The sequence below is a fragment of the Tympanuchus pallidicinctus genome, unplaced genomic scaffold (genome assembly GCF_026119805.1).
Source record: "Tympanuchus pallidicinctus isolate F22 unplaced genomic scaffold, pur_lepc_1.0 scaffold2, whole genome shotgun sequence".
Taxonomy (NCBI): Eukaryota; Metazoa; Chordata; class Aves; order Galliformes; family Phasianidae; genus Tympanuchus; species Tympanuchus pallidicinctus.
The window spans coordinates 6,610,603-6,630,004 of NW_026294721.1; the positions used below are offsets into that span (position 1 = coordinate 6,610,603).

At 38.4% G+C, this 19,402-nt stretch overlaps 1 protein-coding gene across 3 annotated transcripts in view; it reads right to left on the reverse strand.

The window, feature by feature from the left end:
* FAM53A (family with sequence similarity 53 member A) overlaps nucleotides 1–19,402 on the reverse strand; it is a 65,730-nt gene that overhangs the window by 19,464 nt on the left and 26,864 nt on the right. For 2 of the 3 annotated variants that reach the window (XM_052682191.1, XM_052682192.1), the window contains exons 3-4: nucleotides 18,906–18,960; nucleotides 15,859–16,658 (exon numbers count right to left, since the gene is read on the reverse strand). In XM_052682191.1, coding sequence (XP_052538151.1) covers nucleotides 15,859–16,658; nucleotides 18,906–18,960 — 855 coding nt within the window. The remainder of the gene's footprint in view (nucleotides 1–15,858; nucleotides 16,659–18,905; nucleotides 18,961–19,402) is intronic. The other variant, XM_052682193.1, reaches the window with a different exon arrangement.

The following is a 19,402-nucleotide window of genomic DNA, read 5'->3' on the forward strand; positions in this document are numbered from 1 at the left end:
AAAATGTTTTAGTTACATTTAACCAAAATATCACTGAAATCAGGTCTTAGTTCAGATCTACTTAACAGTTTCTATACATGATTTGAGCACTTCGCTATTCAGACACTTAAAGTCTACAAGCTTACAACATTAACCCCAATGCTGGCTGTTTCACATGGAGTTCCACAAGTCAAAACTGTTCCATCTGAAGAACTGAAGCAGCTTAATAATTCTGTTTTTTTTCAGCAACGTGCAGACTGGTGGAAAGACCATTTTGAAAACATCAAGTCAGCTTCTCTAACTATCTTGAAACTGCTACAATTTTAATCAAGCGTAGGTAGATGCAGTGTGTGATACAGTATTGCAACTCTGAAAAATGTAATGCAAAGCAACCTTAGGCTTATGTTTCCTAACAGGTGCTGCACATGAGACTCCAAAAAGCTTGGGCTAAGAAATAAGCTTTTCAAAAATTCAGTCCAAGTACTAGTCATTAGTTGCTAAAATTTCTCAAAAGTCAGTCAGTAAGATGCATCTTTTGACCTAGCAAAACAAAGCTGAATACAGAAGGAAACATGCCACCTACTACTCATCTTGTTGAATTTTTCTGCCTAGAAAATATATTTCATCTCAGATTACCTTCTGCTACACTTCAGAATTAACTGCTTTCCAGGAGCTCCATTTCGTTCTCCATCACTTCGCTATGACAACAGACCTAAACTCCAAAGTACCATCTTTTTTTGCTAGTTAATGCAAATATTTACTTGAGCTATTTAATTGCATATTTAAGCTAGATAGGTGATGCCTGATCAAAGTATTTTCTTGAAAGTCAGACACACAGCATAGCAAATGTGTTCACGTGACAAAGCAACAGCAAAATCTATGGCGTGCTCTCTAGTGCTAGGAACCGTTAAAACCTAGGAGCACCTCAGCTTCTCTCTATGTGAACTGATCTCACAGGAAGTTTCTTGGGTGGGGACATGAAAAAGTTTTAAGATGTCTCTAAGCAGTAGTTGAATCACAAGCATTTGTTCAGTTTTCTGTACATGCCTATTTCTGCTGTCCAAAGCATCAAAGCTAGACCAGAAACAGTTCCTGAGAAAAGCCACTCTCCTGGCACACCTTCAGCCCCTCTGAGTCCATATGATCGCACACAACGCTTAGCACAGCAATGATCTGCAACTCTGCGCATACTTTTTACCCTTGTAGACATAATTAAAGCATATTAATACACTTTTCCATGAATTAGATATGCAAAGCAGCTAAATAATCAGACTTTGGTCCAGGAAGCTCAGAAATGTGTGACTAGTCTTGGAAATGTCTTATCCCAAAAGGAAATGGGTAATTCTTCATAACCACACTGACTTAGCGCTTGGCAGAAAACCTCAAGATATAACCTGTAATAATAATATTAAACAGCAACTAATAACTCATCTACAGAAGACAAACTTACCACTGAACCTTAACTGCTCACTGTACAAAAAACAGAAAAGTTCAGAGCCTAGTGATTGTTTAAACTTTCTCCTTAGCATCTTCCCATTGGACCGAAGCATTGGCATGTTTACCAGCTCAACTCTTATGCCATCTACCTCAATAACCGGTATGGCAAAGGCTGCTGTGATCATCTAGACCAGTCATCAACCCATTCCCACCATATCCTCTAACCATGTCCCTCAGTGTCACCTCTCCATGATTCTTGAACACCTCCAAGGATGGTGACTCCGCCACTTCCCTGGACAGCCTGCTCCAATGCATTACCAACTCCTGCTGAGAATAAATTTTTTCTAATATCCAACCTGAAGTTCCTCAGGAGCAACTAGAGGCCATTCCCTCTCACCCTAAAAACAGATCGTTTTTCCATACACACACACACACACACACACACACACAGTAGCAAGACTAAGAATTTCATAAAGAAGCGAGACCTGATAATAAACAAACTCACAACAATGAGAGTGAACACACATGATCTATCTGAAGACTGGTTAAAAGGCAAGAGATCGCCCAAAAGAGTACATCACACTAGCACAGTTACTGAGCTTAGCTGCATCAGCCACATAAGGGAAGGCTGGAATATTCAAGAACTGGATTCAAATGATCTCATGGGCACATTTATAGAAAAGCACAAGGTCACGCTATCAAACTGCATTATGAAGAATTCATCAGATGGAAGGGTCAGAGCAGGACAAAATACAAGTGACTACAGTCTGCAACACAATCCAGCCTTAAAAGGAGACAGAACAAAGCAAAAGCAGACCAAGGCGGAAGAAAACAGCAGTGTTTCGAGAGCAGAATTTGAAGTAGGAGAGGTTCATGGGAAGACTGCGTCAGAAGAGCTGATTACTTACTCTAGGGGACAAAGGGGCAACGTAACTCTTCTTCTAAATATGCAATAGTTAAAGGATCAATTGGAACTCTAGAGAACATGTTCACGTAAGAGCAAGTGGTACAGAAAGTGCTATAACAACATGAATAAGTTTAAGGGATTTCTCTCCTCATCTGTTTTTTAAGAGTCAACCACAATGGGAACAAACAATGAAATCCAACATCAGTTAGAGCCCACCATTAGCTGGCACTCATGTGCTGTTCTTAAAGAAAAACAGAAGGCATCAGCTTCTGCTTTATATGTGCCTGCTGCAGTGCACTGAAGCCTAAAAAATTGAAATTACTTTCAGCATAATTCGAGTAAGTTTAGCTATAAAGCAGCTCTTACTTTTTTGGAGATTTTGCTGTTGCTACAGCATGCAAGACTAACACAGGAAGTTGCAGAACAGAAACTGTGGTGGAGGGAGAGTTACACAAGAACAACCTTATCACAAATTTCAAAACACATTTAAATTGATCACAAAAATGTTTTGAACGCAAATTGTTCAGTGAAGGGTGAAAGCGGTCTATTACAGAATAAAATAGTCTGAGAGCTGCATTTTAAATACAGTAAAATAAAAAGGAACCAATACTTGAATGGCCTTCGTTGCAGACTAGCACCTCTAGGCAACTTTCCTGTTGAGGGAAAAAAATAAATTGAATCTTAAAAAGGAACCTGTCCAAAAGTTCTCAGAAGCTAACCTTCAAGTGCCTGGAAAGGAACAAGAAGAGAAGAATAACTTAAATAGCTAGGAGCTTGTATATTTTGCTGAGAAATTAGTTTCCTAAAGAACAATAAATCCACGCTAAAACTAGAAAAAACATGGAAGCGAGTGTGAAGCAAAGATATGCAACAGAACTCCTTCACTGGGGAAAAAATTGCACCTATTGACATTCATCCACATTTGATGAACATCTACTGAGACCAAAACAGCAGACACGAGCACAGTGAGACAGCCACGTGAAAGACAAGCTACATTGCAGATGACCATGCACAGCTGTCACAGCATGAAATAAAGAACATCTTGATCAGCTCATACATGCTGATCAGATAATTGTGGTGACTCTGCTGAAAAATAGCATAACGTAGCTGAGAAGGTGCTCTATCAAATAATATTATTACACTCTTTGTGTCTGTTGTAGCTTCCATTGAAATAAATAGAAGGAATTACTTTCAGAGCAACCTACATAAACACTGCTCAGGAGCAAAATCAACAAAAAACATTGCAGGTACAAGTCACAGAACAACATCAGCTCCTTTTATACATCAACTCCCACTTTAACACAGAAGGAATTAATAGAACTCATAGCTTGCAAACAGTTCCAACATGGTTTGTTCTGACAGATTGGAGACTACAAATATGACTCTTTGTCAAAAGAGCATTTCAACACCCTGCCATTCCTCTTTACTTCCTTCTCTGTAACCCTCAGTTTTAGTTTCCAAGCATGAAATTCAAGGATGGTTATTTCTGCTGCATAAAAGATAACACTATTAAGATGTGTTGCAGAGTATTTTCATCACTGAATTGCACTGGAGCCTTTCTCTGAATGAATACCCATCAAATGATCCCCATGGAATGCATGATATTGGATCTGTTCTACGGGAAAGACTTCGCAACAGAAAAACAGTGAGCAAAGAAGATGAAGAAGGCAAGTAGTAGTATTCACAGCACTTCCCATAAGATATCAAAGAAAAAAAGGTTTCTTTTTAATAAACACAGGAGAAATTCATAGCATCCCAAACCTGTCGCTCATTATATTCTACAGACAATGCACTGTAACACTAGATTGAATCCATTCCCTGCATAAGTCAAAATTCCTGCTACCCTCTCAAGTTACTGTGTGGTGTTGTGACATCAGAGGAGTACTTCAAATTGCCACTATTAGATGGAATAGATAAGACAGTTTGTTCATTTTGCTTAGCATGACTGACAACTGCTTCCATCACTGTGTAAGACAACAAGAGTCTGAACTGAAATTACTTCACAGGTGTGCAAGGAACTTCCAAGGCAGATGACATGGCACATATCAGTTACACCTAAAGAAGATCCTTCTGGATGGAAATATGATGGAGGGGCATTTAGCCATACTCAAAACTGGGAGGCACAAACAGTTTTATGTTGTGGGAATCTAGCATTTTGACAGTAAACCACAGTGCCCGTAAAATCCTCAGAGAAAGCAGTAAAGCAAGGCAGAGCAGCAAAGCTCTGTGTAACACAAAGCACACAGCAAAGAGGGACTTCCCCAACAGTAATGTTTGAGAAACAGAATCTGAGGAGTGGTATGCTGTCTGAACTATTTAACTCAGCACATTCATTCTACATCATAAAAAAACCTCATGTGCCCCAGGCTGTACTTGCTCAAGGCCCCTTGCCCAAAAGTGTTCAAAAAAGTTCAAGCACATACTATTTAAAAATGACTAGGCAGAAGAACTGGAAAGAAAATGAACAAAATGCTCTTTTTGGTCAGAAAACTACACCAGCACTTGTTAACAAACTTTATGACCTGTACAACTCTGATCTGGAGAACAGTTATCAGTTCTACTTCAGTGCAGAGAACTTCAAACTGCTCATTTAAAGTGCAAGACTGAAAAACTTTTAGGTTGAGAAATATTAGATTTTAAAAATATTTCTAACTAAATTAAGAACTTGGTTAATCAGCAATTACAGCTTCAAGTTCTCATAATGAAAGAAAACAGGAAACAATCTGGATTATCCAAGCTACGACGCTTCTAAAATGAAGCCTTGGAAGAACTGCATCCCCACACTTATATATTTTATTCTGGTTCATGGCAGGAAAAAGCAGCCAATTTAACCCGTGCATTATTTCTGAAGGTATTGAGACAGCATCTTCTGGTTCCACCCAGAGGTTGCCATTGATACCAACGCTTGCTCCCACAAGTCTGCAACTACACGGCACGACTTGGATGCACCGTAAGGGTTCTTTTTGGAGACGCTTCCTGCTTTAAAACACAGAAATTAATTCTTAGAAGGAAGGCCATTCAGAATGCACAGGAGGTCTATTCCTTGGAAGAATACTGAAATTAACAGCTTCAATGCCAAAATATCATCAGTAGCAAAAAACAAAAACACCACGGAGTTCTTCCTCATTTTACACAGCTCTACATGAACAGCATGAGTTGCCTTAAAACAGTACAGACTCAGAAAACCATTCATGTTTAAGTGCTGAGAGCAAGACTCTCCTATTTAAACAGAGAGAAAAGGCGCTGACTGTGTGCTGCAGACTACTCAAAATAAGGCCAATGCAGCCAACTGAAGACCTCCAACTTGCTGATGCAATTCTTTGTAATGCTTATAAATTAAGTGAAAGCTAATTATCTCAAAAATAATTAGGTGACCCTAACTCTACTTTAGCTTTAAGATGATCCTTAATATAAAGGATATTTTTCCTGCTCTTCTAAATGAAATACGAAACTTGCACTATATGCACAAGAGTAGTTTAGACAAATTTATCGTTTTGTAACCTACAATAATGGCAATTTTTTTCTACATTATTAAACTTTATTCTTCACTGTCTGAGAATAACTGCAAGTTATTCTTTCAAGGTGAAAAAAAGCAATTCCCATTGCTTTTGTATCAATATATAAAGAGGTGGTGTTTAAAACTTCATGTTAGATCAAACTGTATATCAAGTGGTAAAGAGCTGTCCTAAACCATTCCGTAACAAGGCAAAATCCCTATCAGACAGTGAAGCTTAGCAGGAGTGAGACACTATTTACTTTCTACTCTTTATCAATGTCACAAACCCATTATTGCCTCATATGGACAGTTCTTCAGGACTCTTCTTCTGAGAGCTGGCTGCCCAAAAATGATTCACTTGCTTTGAGACAAAATGTTATTAGCAAAATACAGCATCTGTTTCATGCAGACATTGTAATCACTGTTGTATTTTCAAAAGGAAAACAAGGAAAAGGAATTCAGCTTCCTTTCCTTTGAGTTGTATTATACAAAACTCAAACCACAGGGGTGGCAAAGGGAAGGGAGCGAGGAAGGAGAAAAACAAATACTGAATTGCTTTCTATAACTAAAAAAACCTCATTTCAGTGCAGACTGGATGACTGGCTAACACCAACATATGAAGTGACCACGAGGAAGCACACCTTCAGAGAAGATGATGTATCATCACCAATGCCTGCTTGAGAAAGACTCTCTGAAAAAGAAATCGCTGTTCCACTAAGACCATTGCCATTAGAAATACAGCAACTAAGATGCACAAAAAGCATCCTAAAGAGTTTTTATGAACTCAGTGAAACACTAGCAAGCATTTTATATAGCATCCAAAACCTCCATGACTGTTCATCCACTAGCAGAACGAAACTGAACATGCAGCAAAAGGCTTCAGGTGGAAGCTGCTTTTCAGCTGTGAGCAAATCAACTTGCACAATGGCATTTGCTTAAGAATACCACTGAAATACCACCATAAGAATTGGAAGGTTTGGAGAACCTAAACTAAGCATTACACAACAGTGGGTGTGAAAAGAACAAAGTGTTTTACAGTTGACATCTTCTAAGCAACAACACTGATCAACTGAACTAATGCTAATGATAAGGGAGGAGTTGTATTTCAGAAAATGGAAAAACAGCTTTACTCTACAGAACTTGACTTTTTCCAAACAAGTTCGCAATATGAATTGCAGGAGAAGAAAATTACTCAATCTCACCTATAGCTCAAGCTTAAAGAGCATTGGAAAGGAAAGCTGACAAGAACTACAGCTTCACCACCTTTTGTTCTTGAAAAAGGATGTGCTTTCATATAACTATCAGAAAGTTACAGAAATTTATAAAGACATACTAGCAAGGTTTTACTCTGTGAAAGCAGTCACTTTGAGGGTAAAGAAGAAATGCTGAAAATCTCAAAATCCAGATGTGCTTCCTAGTGCAATTTGCTGGACTTGACACACTGTCAAGCAGTGAGGATCCAATCTCAACATCTCTGTCCACCCCTTAACAAGGTCCCCTCTACCACGCTTTTGTAATAACTGCATGCTTCCACTAGCATTACTCTGACAGGAAACCCCTACATCTTACATAGTCTGCTATATTTATTACAAGCATAAAGAAGGGTTCATGAAAACTGTTCGAAAGGAAAGTTAGTTCTACTGGACAGAGACTTGCAGTCACTTCCACAGCACCCTTCTCCCATTTTGAGCTGAGCTGCATTACCTACACGCACTTGGATGGAGGCCTCAATTTTGACACGAGGAGTTTGTTAGGCAAGTCAGTTTGGTAGCTCCATAAGATGCTAAAAGGTATTCTTATGAAATTTACAAAAGCCTTATGAAATTAGTTGTCAAGATGAGCTACAACTTCACTTATCATTCTTATGGCCATGTTTTAGAATGGTTTATACAATGTTTTCCCTCCCTCTGAAAGGAATGATGCAATATAGCTTGCCTCATTTCAGGAACCTAGACTCCTTTCTCACTTCCACAACAATTCATCACAGTACAGTGAAGAACTAAAAATCACACTTAAGCCTACTATTCTACAGCTGCAGAAAAGCTCCCAGTGGGTCACAGCACAAAGGACTAAAGAGACAGTGCTGCTACATAAGTTTTGGTGCTTTGGTACATGAGTAATTTGGATTTCACCTGGTACAGTGCTTAGATGTAACAAGAAGTTAAGTCAATTAGATTGTCATGTTAGTTACTATGCATATACCCAAATAAAAGAAACTCCATTGTTTTTAAGCACTTCATTTAAAAGCCATCTGGAAGGGGACTAGGGAATCTTGTGTTATTCCTAATAACTTGCTTATAAAATAACTTGCTTACAGAGAACTTAAACACCCAAGTCATAAGAACTGCATATAATTACAGATAAGCTCTTTCATTAATGTGTTAACAAAGTTAGTCTTGAAATGGAAAACAATTAGAGGCCTTTCCTACAGTGCTTACACGCAACACGTAGTTCATTTATTTTGATTTAGAAGGATGAAAGAAAGCCATACAACATGTCCAAAATGACAAAATCCAAACTTACCCCTCAGCAAGGATTGTTAGATAGTAACAAAGCCCAGTGGAACAGTTTTTCTAACAATATAAATAAACTCTCTTTAAACTTAAGTGAGCTTCTCAGCTAAAGCGTATGCATTTGTGGCTTTTAAGAACAGTCCATACCTCCCTTAAAGTACCATTGCTTAAACCATAGTTCCTGCTCAAGCAATAGACACAGCAAGAGACATGCCCTAGATGTCACACATCACTACTAAAGAAGTTTAGAAGAATGTTAACAAGTATATTCAAGCTATGCGAATTCAAGCTCAGGAATGAATTCCATGGCTCACAAGATCCAGCATATCACACCCAGAGAAGCAGCACCACAACTAGCAAAAGTAATGAACTGCTTTTCCCAGGTCAGAAACAAACACTGGCTTTTCTGTGTCAAGTTACAGCTAGTTCCACTTGTAGAGAATTTTGTTCAAGAAAACCCACTGCCTCAATCACACACACCTGGTAGCGAGCCCCAACCCCACCCCTCTGCTAATTTGACAGAATAAGATTACTTTTATTTTTAAAGAGCCTTTGTGGAGTTTAAGCCCACTTATTAGCTACACACATCCTCAGTGCAAATAACAGAAACACAGGCTTTATTTTCCTGATGCAACACAGGTTAAGGAATAATATTTTTGCTTTAAGGTTTGAAGACAGCAGATTTGGGTGGTTGGTTTGTTGTGTTTTCTTAAGTTTGGTGGTTTTTTTTTTGTGGGTTTTTTTCTTTTTCTTTTTACATAACTTCAACACAAAGCACCATCTGTATAACACTTCACAAAGAAGAGTAAACAAAACTTAAAAAGACAGAAAATGTTCAAAATAAATATTTTGTGTAAAGTGATGATCAACCTATTTTCCTCGAGTATTTTGAACAGCTTTAAATTATTAAGAAGCAGCTACTAGTGAAATAAATAGTCTCAGTTTTTGACTGGAAACAGAAGTCTACCTGAATATTACCCGTGTCCTCAGAAGACTCCAAGAACTTTCAGTCTTTGACCATTATTTCTTATTGCAAAAACTATGGTATGGCTCTCATGAGAGCATATTCATACCTGACATTATCACTGAACAGAAAAGAATAAATGGACATTGACACCTACTCCCTAGATGCCATATTTAGTGTCTGCTCTCCCGCCTCCTGCAGAAGTTGCTTTCAAATAGACACAAAAGGAGTTCCCATGTTTTTGTTAGCGAGAGGCCCAGGGAACTTAATATTATTTTCATAAAAGGTTATTTGTTATCATGACAGTAGGCAAGAGATCCAAAAATACATGCCATTATTTAAAATGAATCAGATATGTTTCAGAGCTTAAGTAAAACTGCATTTGCTTCCCACAAAATAGTTCTTTATTTGCTATGGAAATCGCATCCCTGGAGGCATTTAAAATGCTAGAGTGGACAGAATACCAGGAAAAGATACTGCAAGAAGTTACTATGCATCAACAGGAGATTATATATGATGATTTAAGACATCTTTCCTCACCCATAATTCCCACATCTGGTTTCTAGAGATTGATAGTAAGCCAAACATAAATACGCGCCCACACAGACTTCAACTTAACTACTGTGCGTTACTTTCCATTTAATTTGAGAGCATGGGAGGCATAGTCAAAATAGATGCGCACTGCTTAACTTCAAAGGAGCCAAAGCAACCTAGAATCCAACTCAAAATATTTGAAGTTTACCAGACATCTGTTATCCAGAGACAGATGCAAAGATTTCAAGAATCTCCACTGTTTTCCCAGTGAGATTGGTGCTGTGACCATCACTGATATTGCCTCAAGGTGTTTTGTTTTTTTTTGTTTTAATTAACGTAGGAGAGTAGCAGCCTGGAAGAACAGTTCCAATCTTTTACATCCCTGTTCCTTTCCAAAGGTCTTCTCCATTTTAGTAATTCTCTAGCTTCCAAGCAATAAATAAAATGGCTCACCAACCTCTAGCAGATTGAGGTTGGCTTGCATTTCATTATTCAAAACCCTGCAGGCATAGCAGTAGTCATATTTCTACTCTACTGAAACTTAGAAAACCTACAAGTACTTTACTGCATCTATTCTCATTTAGACATTAGTCCTCCAAGTCATCAGGTTGCCCTTAAAGACAAAGGCTTCAACATCTCAAAAGCAAATTTGGTCCCTTGCACTTAAGTGAATATTGTACATTCAAATCACATTTTCCTACAGGTCCATTGCTGCATATTTCTTTTCAGTTATAAATTAAACTTATGCATAGAATTACACAATGTGGATTTAACCTGATTTACTTAGCTGGACAATTTTAACATCTCATCTCTTTCCCTTAAATAGGACTACTGACCTCTGAGCTTAGATTCCTTCATGCCTTTTGGAAAATGATAGCTGTTTTCTTCTCTCAAATGTGAAGTTAAAGGCACCTCTAGGAACAAGTACTAAGTTTTCAAGTGACAAACAATTGCATCCCTAGGCTCAATTGTTTCATCCAAAGCTGTTTTCAGGTCTTTTATCTTACACAAATGGAAACCACTAACAAATTAACTAACACGGCATACTTACAGACAGTACCATTCCATTGACCCCAATCAGCCCCAGTCCAATCCCTTACTATACAAAGCTCATCTTGATCCATAAAACATTTTGCAAAAGTAAGGCTGTCTGAGTCAAAAGACGCATCCCATACAGCGCACCCATTTTGTATGGCCACCAGTGGTGTATACCATCATCTCACTGAACTGCAGAGTGCTGCCAGCAGGAAGAATGAGCGAGACATACATTCTGAGCATGAGTGCTTAGACAAGGGTTGCACACATGACACATCTTCCTAAGTCATGCTATGTGGATGCAGCACACCAGGCAGAGAATAGCCTTTGCTGACGTAACTGTATCTAGAAGTAGAAACTACACCCACCCCAGATGATTTTTGTTCCCATTTTGACAGGAGGCTAAAAGAGATGAGCTTTCTGTAAGCAATTCAAACTATTTAAAGCAGCATGCTTGCTACTTTACAAACACAATCTGAATGAATTTAGGTTAAGCCAATACTTAACCTACTTGAGCTGATACAGGCTTGACTTAATGGATAACCTGCTAGCTGTTATGACAACACATTCATGAATAAGATACTGTATTTTCCATGTGTACACTTGAATTCTACTTGTAGCTACTTGTGCAGTCTGACTACAGAGATTATGCTATGACAAAGTGAACTGAACAAGTCCAGAGTAAACATGGCAACAGTGCATACCTGAAAATTTTCTAGATGACAAAAACTAAAAGAATTAAAGAGAAAGTTTCAGATTTTTACTTTTGCTTTTTCAATTTAGCGAAGGGTCAGAACATGGATAATTTATCTACCTGTTCATTTACTGATCATTAGGATGACATTAAAGAGCAATGGAAAACAAAACTAACTGGAAATACTCAGTAACAACCAAAAGTATCTTAACCAAGTAAAATATTTAGTACTACACTTCACTCTTGTGCTTATTCACAATGACTTCTTTAAAACAGCCCACAAAAAGTTCAACGCAAGGAGGTAGATGAAATGCTTCCACAAGAAATATTAAGAATTCAAAAACACGCTGCAGAAAAAGTAGTGGTTACCTCCTATGGTCCCAGCACTCCTGATACATTTTGTCCTTTTTTAAAATAAATATTATCTCCTCATCACTCCCCTTCAAGGAAAGTTATCCACCCCAACCATTTGCCCATACTATACGCACAGTTTTAAGTTGATACAGAAATCACTATGAACCAGTCTTTCTGCTCAGCCTCATAATTCTGGTCTTCAAGTGATACTGGTCTTGTTGCGTTGTTGCTACAGTGGACACATCTTTATGACTTCTCTACTACCTTCTATGAGTCCTCCTTGTTTTGTAGGTCCACAAAGCCACTACATCACTATAGAGTGAAGCACTGATGTGAATAAGCGCAAAATAGATACAATTCAACCTTTAAGAATAAAAATTTATCCAGGAGTTTTGCAGATTCAGAATCATGTTCTCCAAGAAAAAGAAAAACATTAAGTTCCATCTATTCTAATCTTCCCAAGCCCTTCCAAAACAATACTGCTCCCTGTATAAGGAGCTGTAGAAGGGCAGCGAAAAAGTATAGATGCAATTTATCTAAAAACAGTCTTCAAGCAGAACAAACATTCCCAACTGCTACTAAAAAAAAAAAAAGCACATACAATTTCTTAACAGCAGGAGCATAAGCATCTTTGTACTCCTAGCTTGCAGGGCCTGGATTAATTCATGCATGTAAGGAGTGGCCTATGCGTCTGAAATCTTTTAAGGATGAAGCTTGCTTCTAAGTAACTCTAGACCTTAGAGAATTTTAAAACCATCTTCACTCATGTTTGTCAGCAGCTGTTATTTCAACACAGTTACTTAAAAGAAGTAGCACCAATTTCAGCCTGAAGATATTGCCAGAAAACTAACAAAATCAAAACATCAACATTTTACCATACATGAACACATTGTAACTTAACCCTTTACTATTTAATTAGTATCCAGTGTTAATGAATCAGATGCCACCTAACTGAACTGCTGAAACAAGTCCTTAATGCAAAGCAGCTGTTTCTATCCAAGTAACAATTAACACAAACTGAAGACCACTTCAGACAACTCATTAGAAAGGCTTTAAGCAGTATATTTACTTTTTTTTTTTTTTTTGCAACTTCATGCCTATGAATTGGGAAAAGAGGTTACGGGAATGCTGAACACCAGAAAGGCTTCAAATTACAGCGTGTTATTTGATCTGAAACAGAATAAACATCACTATCACAAGAAAACTTGTTTATACACAGAAAAAAATCTGACTGTTCTTTGTCACACCTCTTTCTGTTACTGCTAAAAGGATCAACTGATGCATATCTACATGAAGCTGAACATTTAAGGGCTTAACAGTTTCCTGGGGATGGAAGATATCCTCAGTAAAAAAAAGTTTCTACTTTCCAGCTGCAGCTACCAATCCAAGTACCATCTTAACTTCTTCATGGCAAGAAGCTATTGGCAGCACAAAAGTGAGATTCCAAAGTAGCTCCTCTTTACCTTGTCCAGACATCTGGAAATACCAGGATGATCAGATTCCTGCTGGAGAAAGAAAGGACCAAAAGGAGCCAGTTCCTCATGTAGACTATTGTGAACAAATGCTGAACAGGAATAGATTCAGCACTGAACTTCTACAACCATATAACTGCTATGGCAGGAGACTGAACGAATGCAAAGTCATTTAGAGTCCTCAGGGACTGAAAACAGCTATCACATTTTGTTATCATTTACTACAGTCTTCTCCACTTGTTTTCACAGCTGTCTTCACGTTCTAGCAAGCCTGAAATTGCACAAGTTTTTATTTTCAGCTTTAAATACAGAAGATTATTCCAGAAGTTGGCACCAAGACACGCACAACACCATTCAGGAGCCTGTCTGCTCATATTTTAATCTACTTCTGCATACATGAGTTACTCATTTTACTGAGGGTTTTTTCCCCATGAGAAATTAAGACATCACAGTCTTTTCTAAGAAACAAAAACAGAGGAGATAGTGAAGTGCAGAGGTGTTTGGACAAAATTATCCACGAACACAAAGAGAAGCTGCTTCTAATGCTAAGAGTTGCCTGATTTTTTCTTCTTTTATTTAAAAACACAGAACTGAATGTTAAAGAGGCAATGGTAGAAATAAAAGCACAAACAGGTCTAGAAACTTGTGATGGGTGAACAAACACATCAATAATCTATGAACTGTATTTGGACTAATTTTCTATCACTTATATTTTGCAAGTCAGTAGGGACTGAAGCATCATTAACAGTCTCTTTGCCAGTCAAAGCAAATAAATCCTTTTGTTTTGATAAATACTATTTGAGCAAACTAAAACCTTAGCAATTTTGCTCTCAGAACTAAAAGTGCACCAGGAGAAACAGCTGTGGACCCAAATTCTGCTCTTCGCACAGATGTGACTTCAGAATAGCACTGCTACATTAAGCAGGAGTCTTTCCCCTGGAACATCAACTGTATCATAGCATGGGAAAAATATTCACTGATCTGTTCTTGAAGCAATGTTTGAAAATTTTTAATTTATGAATTTAAGGATTTTTTGTAGAATCACATAATCCTTAGAGTTGGAAGGGGCCTTTAAAGGCCACCTACTCCAATTCTTCTGCAGTGAACAGGGGCATGCAAGATCAGGTTGCCTAGGGCCCCATACAGCTTCACCACAAAAGTCAAAAGATGAGGATGGGGCATCCACATCTCTGGGCAACCTGCGCCAGTGCCTCACCACCCTCAATGTAAAAGACATTTTCCTTATATCCAACCCAAATCTACCCCCTTTTAAGCTTGAAACCATTTCCCCTCATCCTATCACCACAGACCCTGATAAAAAGCCTGTCTCCTCCTTTCCTGTAGTTCCCCTTTAGATACTGAAAGGCTGCTATTAGGTCACCTCAGAGCCTTTTTTCTTTTTTTTTTTTTTTTTTTTTTTTTTTTTTTTTTTTTTAAGCTTAGAGATAAATGTTTAGGACCACAATATAAGTTCCAAAGTATAGACATTTGCTAGGACTTTGGGCACAAGGAGAACACGGGTTATGAAGAAATGTTACGCTTTTATCAATGTAATAGGTTAATAAACTACCATTCTAGAACATATCATTGATTGAAAACTTGATTCAAATTTTACTTCAAGCATTTTCAGCCCTTTCCTAGTTTTAAAACAGATGTATAATCTTTTAAATGAGCTGAACTTCAATGGGGACATTTCCTAACTATATTTTCTTCCCTTCATTTAATACACAGTGTGGAAAGATTATACTGAAACAGTAAGAAATTACTATCAGGTCCTTTCCAGTTGATTCTTTCTTAAGTATAACATATGGACAATATAATATAACACATGAAAGGGTCTCTAGAGCTTGAAGAATGCAAGCAGCTAATGTAGCCTTGAGAAGAGCAACTTCTAAATTTTATACTTAGTTTAAGTGAAGAAATCCTTTTTAGACCACACATGCAATTGAAAAGTAAATCCACTAGTATTTCTGAAATACAGCAATCCCAATCTCAGCAGTGATTAACGCAGCTAATTTAGTCTTATTTAAGTAAGTAAAGTGCATCTTAAACAAAACCTGGAACATTGTCTAGTCATACCGAGAACTCAGCTCGTTACCAAACTTGCCAATGAATACGTCATCCTCTGCAGCTTGACACCTGACTACTTACCCTACAGCTTTATCAAGTCATATTTCTAAAAGAGAACATCCTCTAAGCTATTAAGTAAACTGTCTCACAAAGGTAGATGGACCAATGCTGTCAAACAGACTTTCAGCTAAGTGAAGTGGAAGCAAACCTGCTTGCTCAGCGAGTATTCCACAGAACGTAGTTCAATATTTTACTAGTACTTTTCCTGAAATTTCCCACTGAACTGGGGAAGTTAGTACAGATCAGTATTAAAGACAACTACAAATTAGTTTGATTTATCAAGAAATTACATGTCTGCAACTGTTCCCTTCACACACACTAACTGAGGAAAGTAAAATCTCACCCGTGTCATTTTAAAAAAGTCTAAAGACGGCCTGTTCCATCGTACATCCTCCTCCCGTCTGCGCTTTAGCCGGCTTTTCTTTTCATTCAGAACACAAGGCTGAGAGCGGCACCTCAACAAGCCCTGGCGTCGGCTGAGCTCGGGTGTGGAGGTGGGAGTGCTGTTGGCTGAAGGCAAAAGATTCCCAGTCTCCGTGATGTGCTCCTGGGAGAGGGAGAGGCGACGCCTTGGGTTAAAGTCACAGGGCCCTCCAGAATTCCAGCGCGTACTGGAGCTTGTGCTTCCCTCGCTGCTGTCCACAAACCCGCTGCTGGCAGAGGAAGGTCTGGGTACTGGCGATGTGTTGAAGCTGGTGACGGTGAAGACGTTATTGAGGGACAGTATGTTTTGTGGCAGGCTGATGCTTGTGCTTCTCTGCAAGGTTGCACTTCCATGACTGTTGCAGCGTTGCAAGGTCGCGCTGCCACCGCTGTTGCATCGTCTCTTTGACACGGGAGTCCAAACCTTCGAATTGCCAGGTTTCCAGGGTGAGCGACAGCGAGCCAGCTCATCTGGCTCCGAGAGGGACCTGCAGTGGCGTTTTGTGGGTGGTGCCAAGGGCTGACCCGAGTTTTCGTTGAGGTTTAACTCACTGATCCATCCTGACACCATGGACGTGCTGGAGGGCTCCTGCTGCCACTGCAAAGTGCCATTGGTGGCAGGGCCGGTGCTGAAGGGGCACACTGGGAAAGGGTAGGCAGAATTCCTGGCATCAGTCTGGATTGGACATCCCCCATTTAGAGCTTTCCAAGGACTGTCTTCTAGGAAAAAAAAAAAGAGATAGAGGTGATACATAGGAAGGAAAAGGTTTCTTGCTTTATGTCTGGCTTAATGTAAAGCCATTACTCAACTTAGGCTTAGAAGAGAGCCATAGATACCCAGCTCCACATCAACATTTAAAAATACAATTACAAGGTAGATAGCTCCAAAACCATGAAGACCAAGTATTTCAGGGACAACTCCAGGCATTCCAGTACAAATGTGAGTACCTAGTTAAGTCTTCTTGCTGTATATTGAAAGATAAGAGCTCTATTTCTTCTCTGTGAGCAACAGTAACAGATTCGTTATCTGCTTTTCTAGTGCACACCATACAACAGAAATTAAATCCTGCAGCAGTGAACCAAAAGTATAAAAGTGGATTAACAACCCTTGTGAAACCCTACCAAGGATTTCTATGTTATTTTTTATTTAAAAGAACAAGATAATCTGTTCATAGACAGCTGTCTCTCATTTGGCTGTAATATTTCTCCATTAAGAACACCTTACTATAGGAAAGTTTCAAAGAGATGGGTGTTCGCATTCCATGCTGCGAATAGCTTTAATTTAAATTGGAAACAGTATAAAGTTATTTTAGACTGCATCGTGTTTCCCTTTTTTTTTCGCTCAAATTTCAAGTATCAGAAAAAAAAAAAGTCTTAATTCAATGCATTAAAATAGTGAGGATGCCTTCAGAACCTCCTACAAGTTTTACTGTGAATACAGACATAACGCATAGTGCACAACTTCTCATCTGAAGTGGCAATGCTGGGTTAAAAGAAGTCTGCCAGTGAAGGCTCTCACTCTTTTGTAAAGCATTTCTTTGAGAACATTCTGCACATTTTACAGCTGTTCCTCCACATTATACAATGAAATGTAAGAAGAACTACAGCAGACTTTGGAATTGCAAATTGAAAAGCAGTAAAACTGTTGGCCAGTTAGCAGTGCTTCATGCTTGGTTAGAAAATTTGCTAATTTAAACCAATTAGCCAAGGAAGCTTCACTTATCCTGGACTTAAAAGAATTATTTAAAATATCAAGGGTTTTTGTTTTTTTTTTTTTCATCTCTTTTAAGAGTCTAGAATATAGCCTAAATATTAAATACCTGTGTTTTCTTACAGTTAATTGTCCAAAAAGTTTTTTAGAAGTTTTGCAGAGTAGCTTTAAAAATCCAAATACTTGTACATGTTCCATGCCCAAACTATGTCATGGATTATCCTGCTTATTTGGATCTTATTTAAAGAACACCCTATTGTCTCAAAATCATTTAACTGTGCAGACAGCTGGCCTATTCAAACAACATGTTTTATTAGAATTCCTCTGTCCTTCCTCCTCCATTCTTTCAAATGGGTACAACCACATACTGTGCTTTGCCTTGAGCACGTAAGCTCTTCAAGGCAGAGACCATCCATAATTCAATGCAAGTAAAATAGCCAGCACAATGGGATCCAGATACTGTTTGAAACTCCTTGCATCTATTGTAGGACAAATTTTTAGCTTGGTCTGGCTTGATTTAAAGAAAAAATAAAATAAAATCTTTAGGAAGCCTACTCCTACAATAGAAGATATTTTAAAGTTCGCTGTGAAAAGAAAGTCAAAAGTTGCATATGTACTTTAATCATTCATATGCTATCAAAAAATACTGAGATAAAGTATTATTTCCCTTTGGAACCTCATACAAACCGTGCACCACGATTTAAGGGGAATCACTGAGCAAGTAAGAACTACCCATGCTTTAAAACAACAGAACACTCAACGTTTCAAATCCATCCCTTAATCAAGCAGCATGACATTTCCCTATCAGTTAGCATGCTTTTGATTTTTGGTGATATCTTACTCTTAACAGGATCAAGGGAATATTGATTAGGGAGGGGGAGCTAATGCACTCAAAGCACTGGACATGACTTATGGTTTGCACTGTATATTCTGTGTGGCAAAGCCTGCAAAAAGGTGTGTAAAGAGGTTAGAGATTTCCTCCAACAGAGGAGATGTGCAGGATGAAAACCAGCATTGCTGAGCTTCTGTACACCGTAGCAGATAACATAAAAAGTGTTACCAGGGCTTTTACTATGCAAAGCAGATCACACGTACAAAACTAACAACCAGCTATTCCCAGTATGTTCACAGACCAGCTTAAACCAGCAAGCTCTGCAACTGCATGCTCCATCCCCCTCACCTTATTTACAAAAGAAAGGCTGCTTGCTACACCAATTACCTCAGTAAAACACAGCTAAGGCTTCTGAAGAACTTACCGTTGATTTCGAAAGAGAACAAGCTGCCACTTTTGTTCAACTTCTCAGATGAGTACTGAAATCAATCAGAAAAACAGTTTTAACTGTGTGAAAGAACCAGCATACACCCCAAGGAAAACACATGCAATTTTCAGTTTCCCTCTATGTGCCCCTAACAACCTCCTTAAAGGAATTGGTTTTGCTGGGTATCTTGAAGAAATTCCTGAACAGCAGATCTTCCCGAATGAAAACTCTGAAGCTTAACTATTGGCAATATTAACTGATACACTGTTAAGTATCAAACTGTTGCAACGTCAGCTCATGCAAGCAAACTTCAGAATTAAGAACGATCATTCCCTCAATGAATAAGCTTTGGTTCAATTCTCATTTCAGTGGCGACTGATTTACAATGTGACAACCACATTTCCATGCTCAATCTTAAGGCTAAATAGCAAAATACTTCAACTTGAATGAGGAATAGCTTTAGATACATTAAGCATACAAAGGTCTCCACTAGA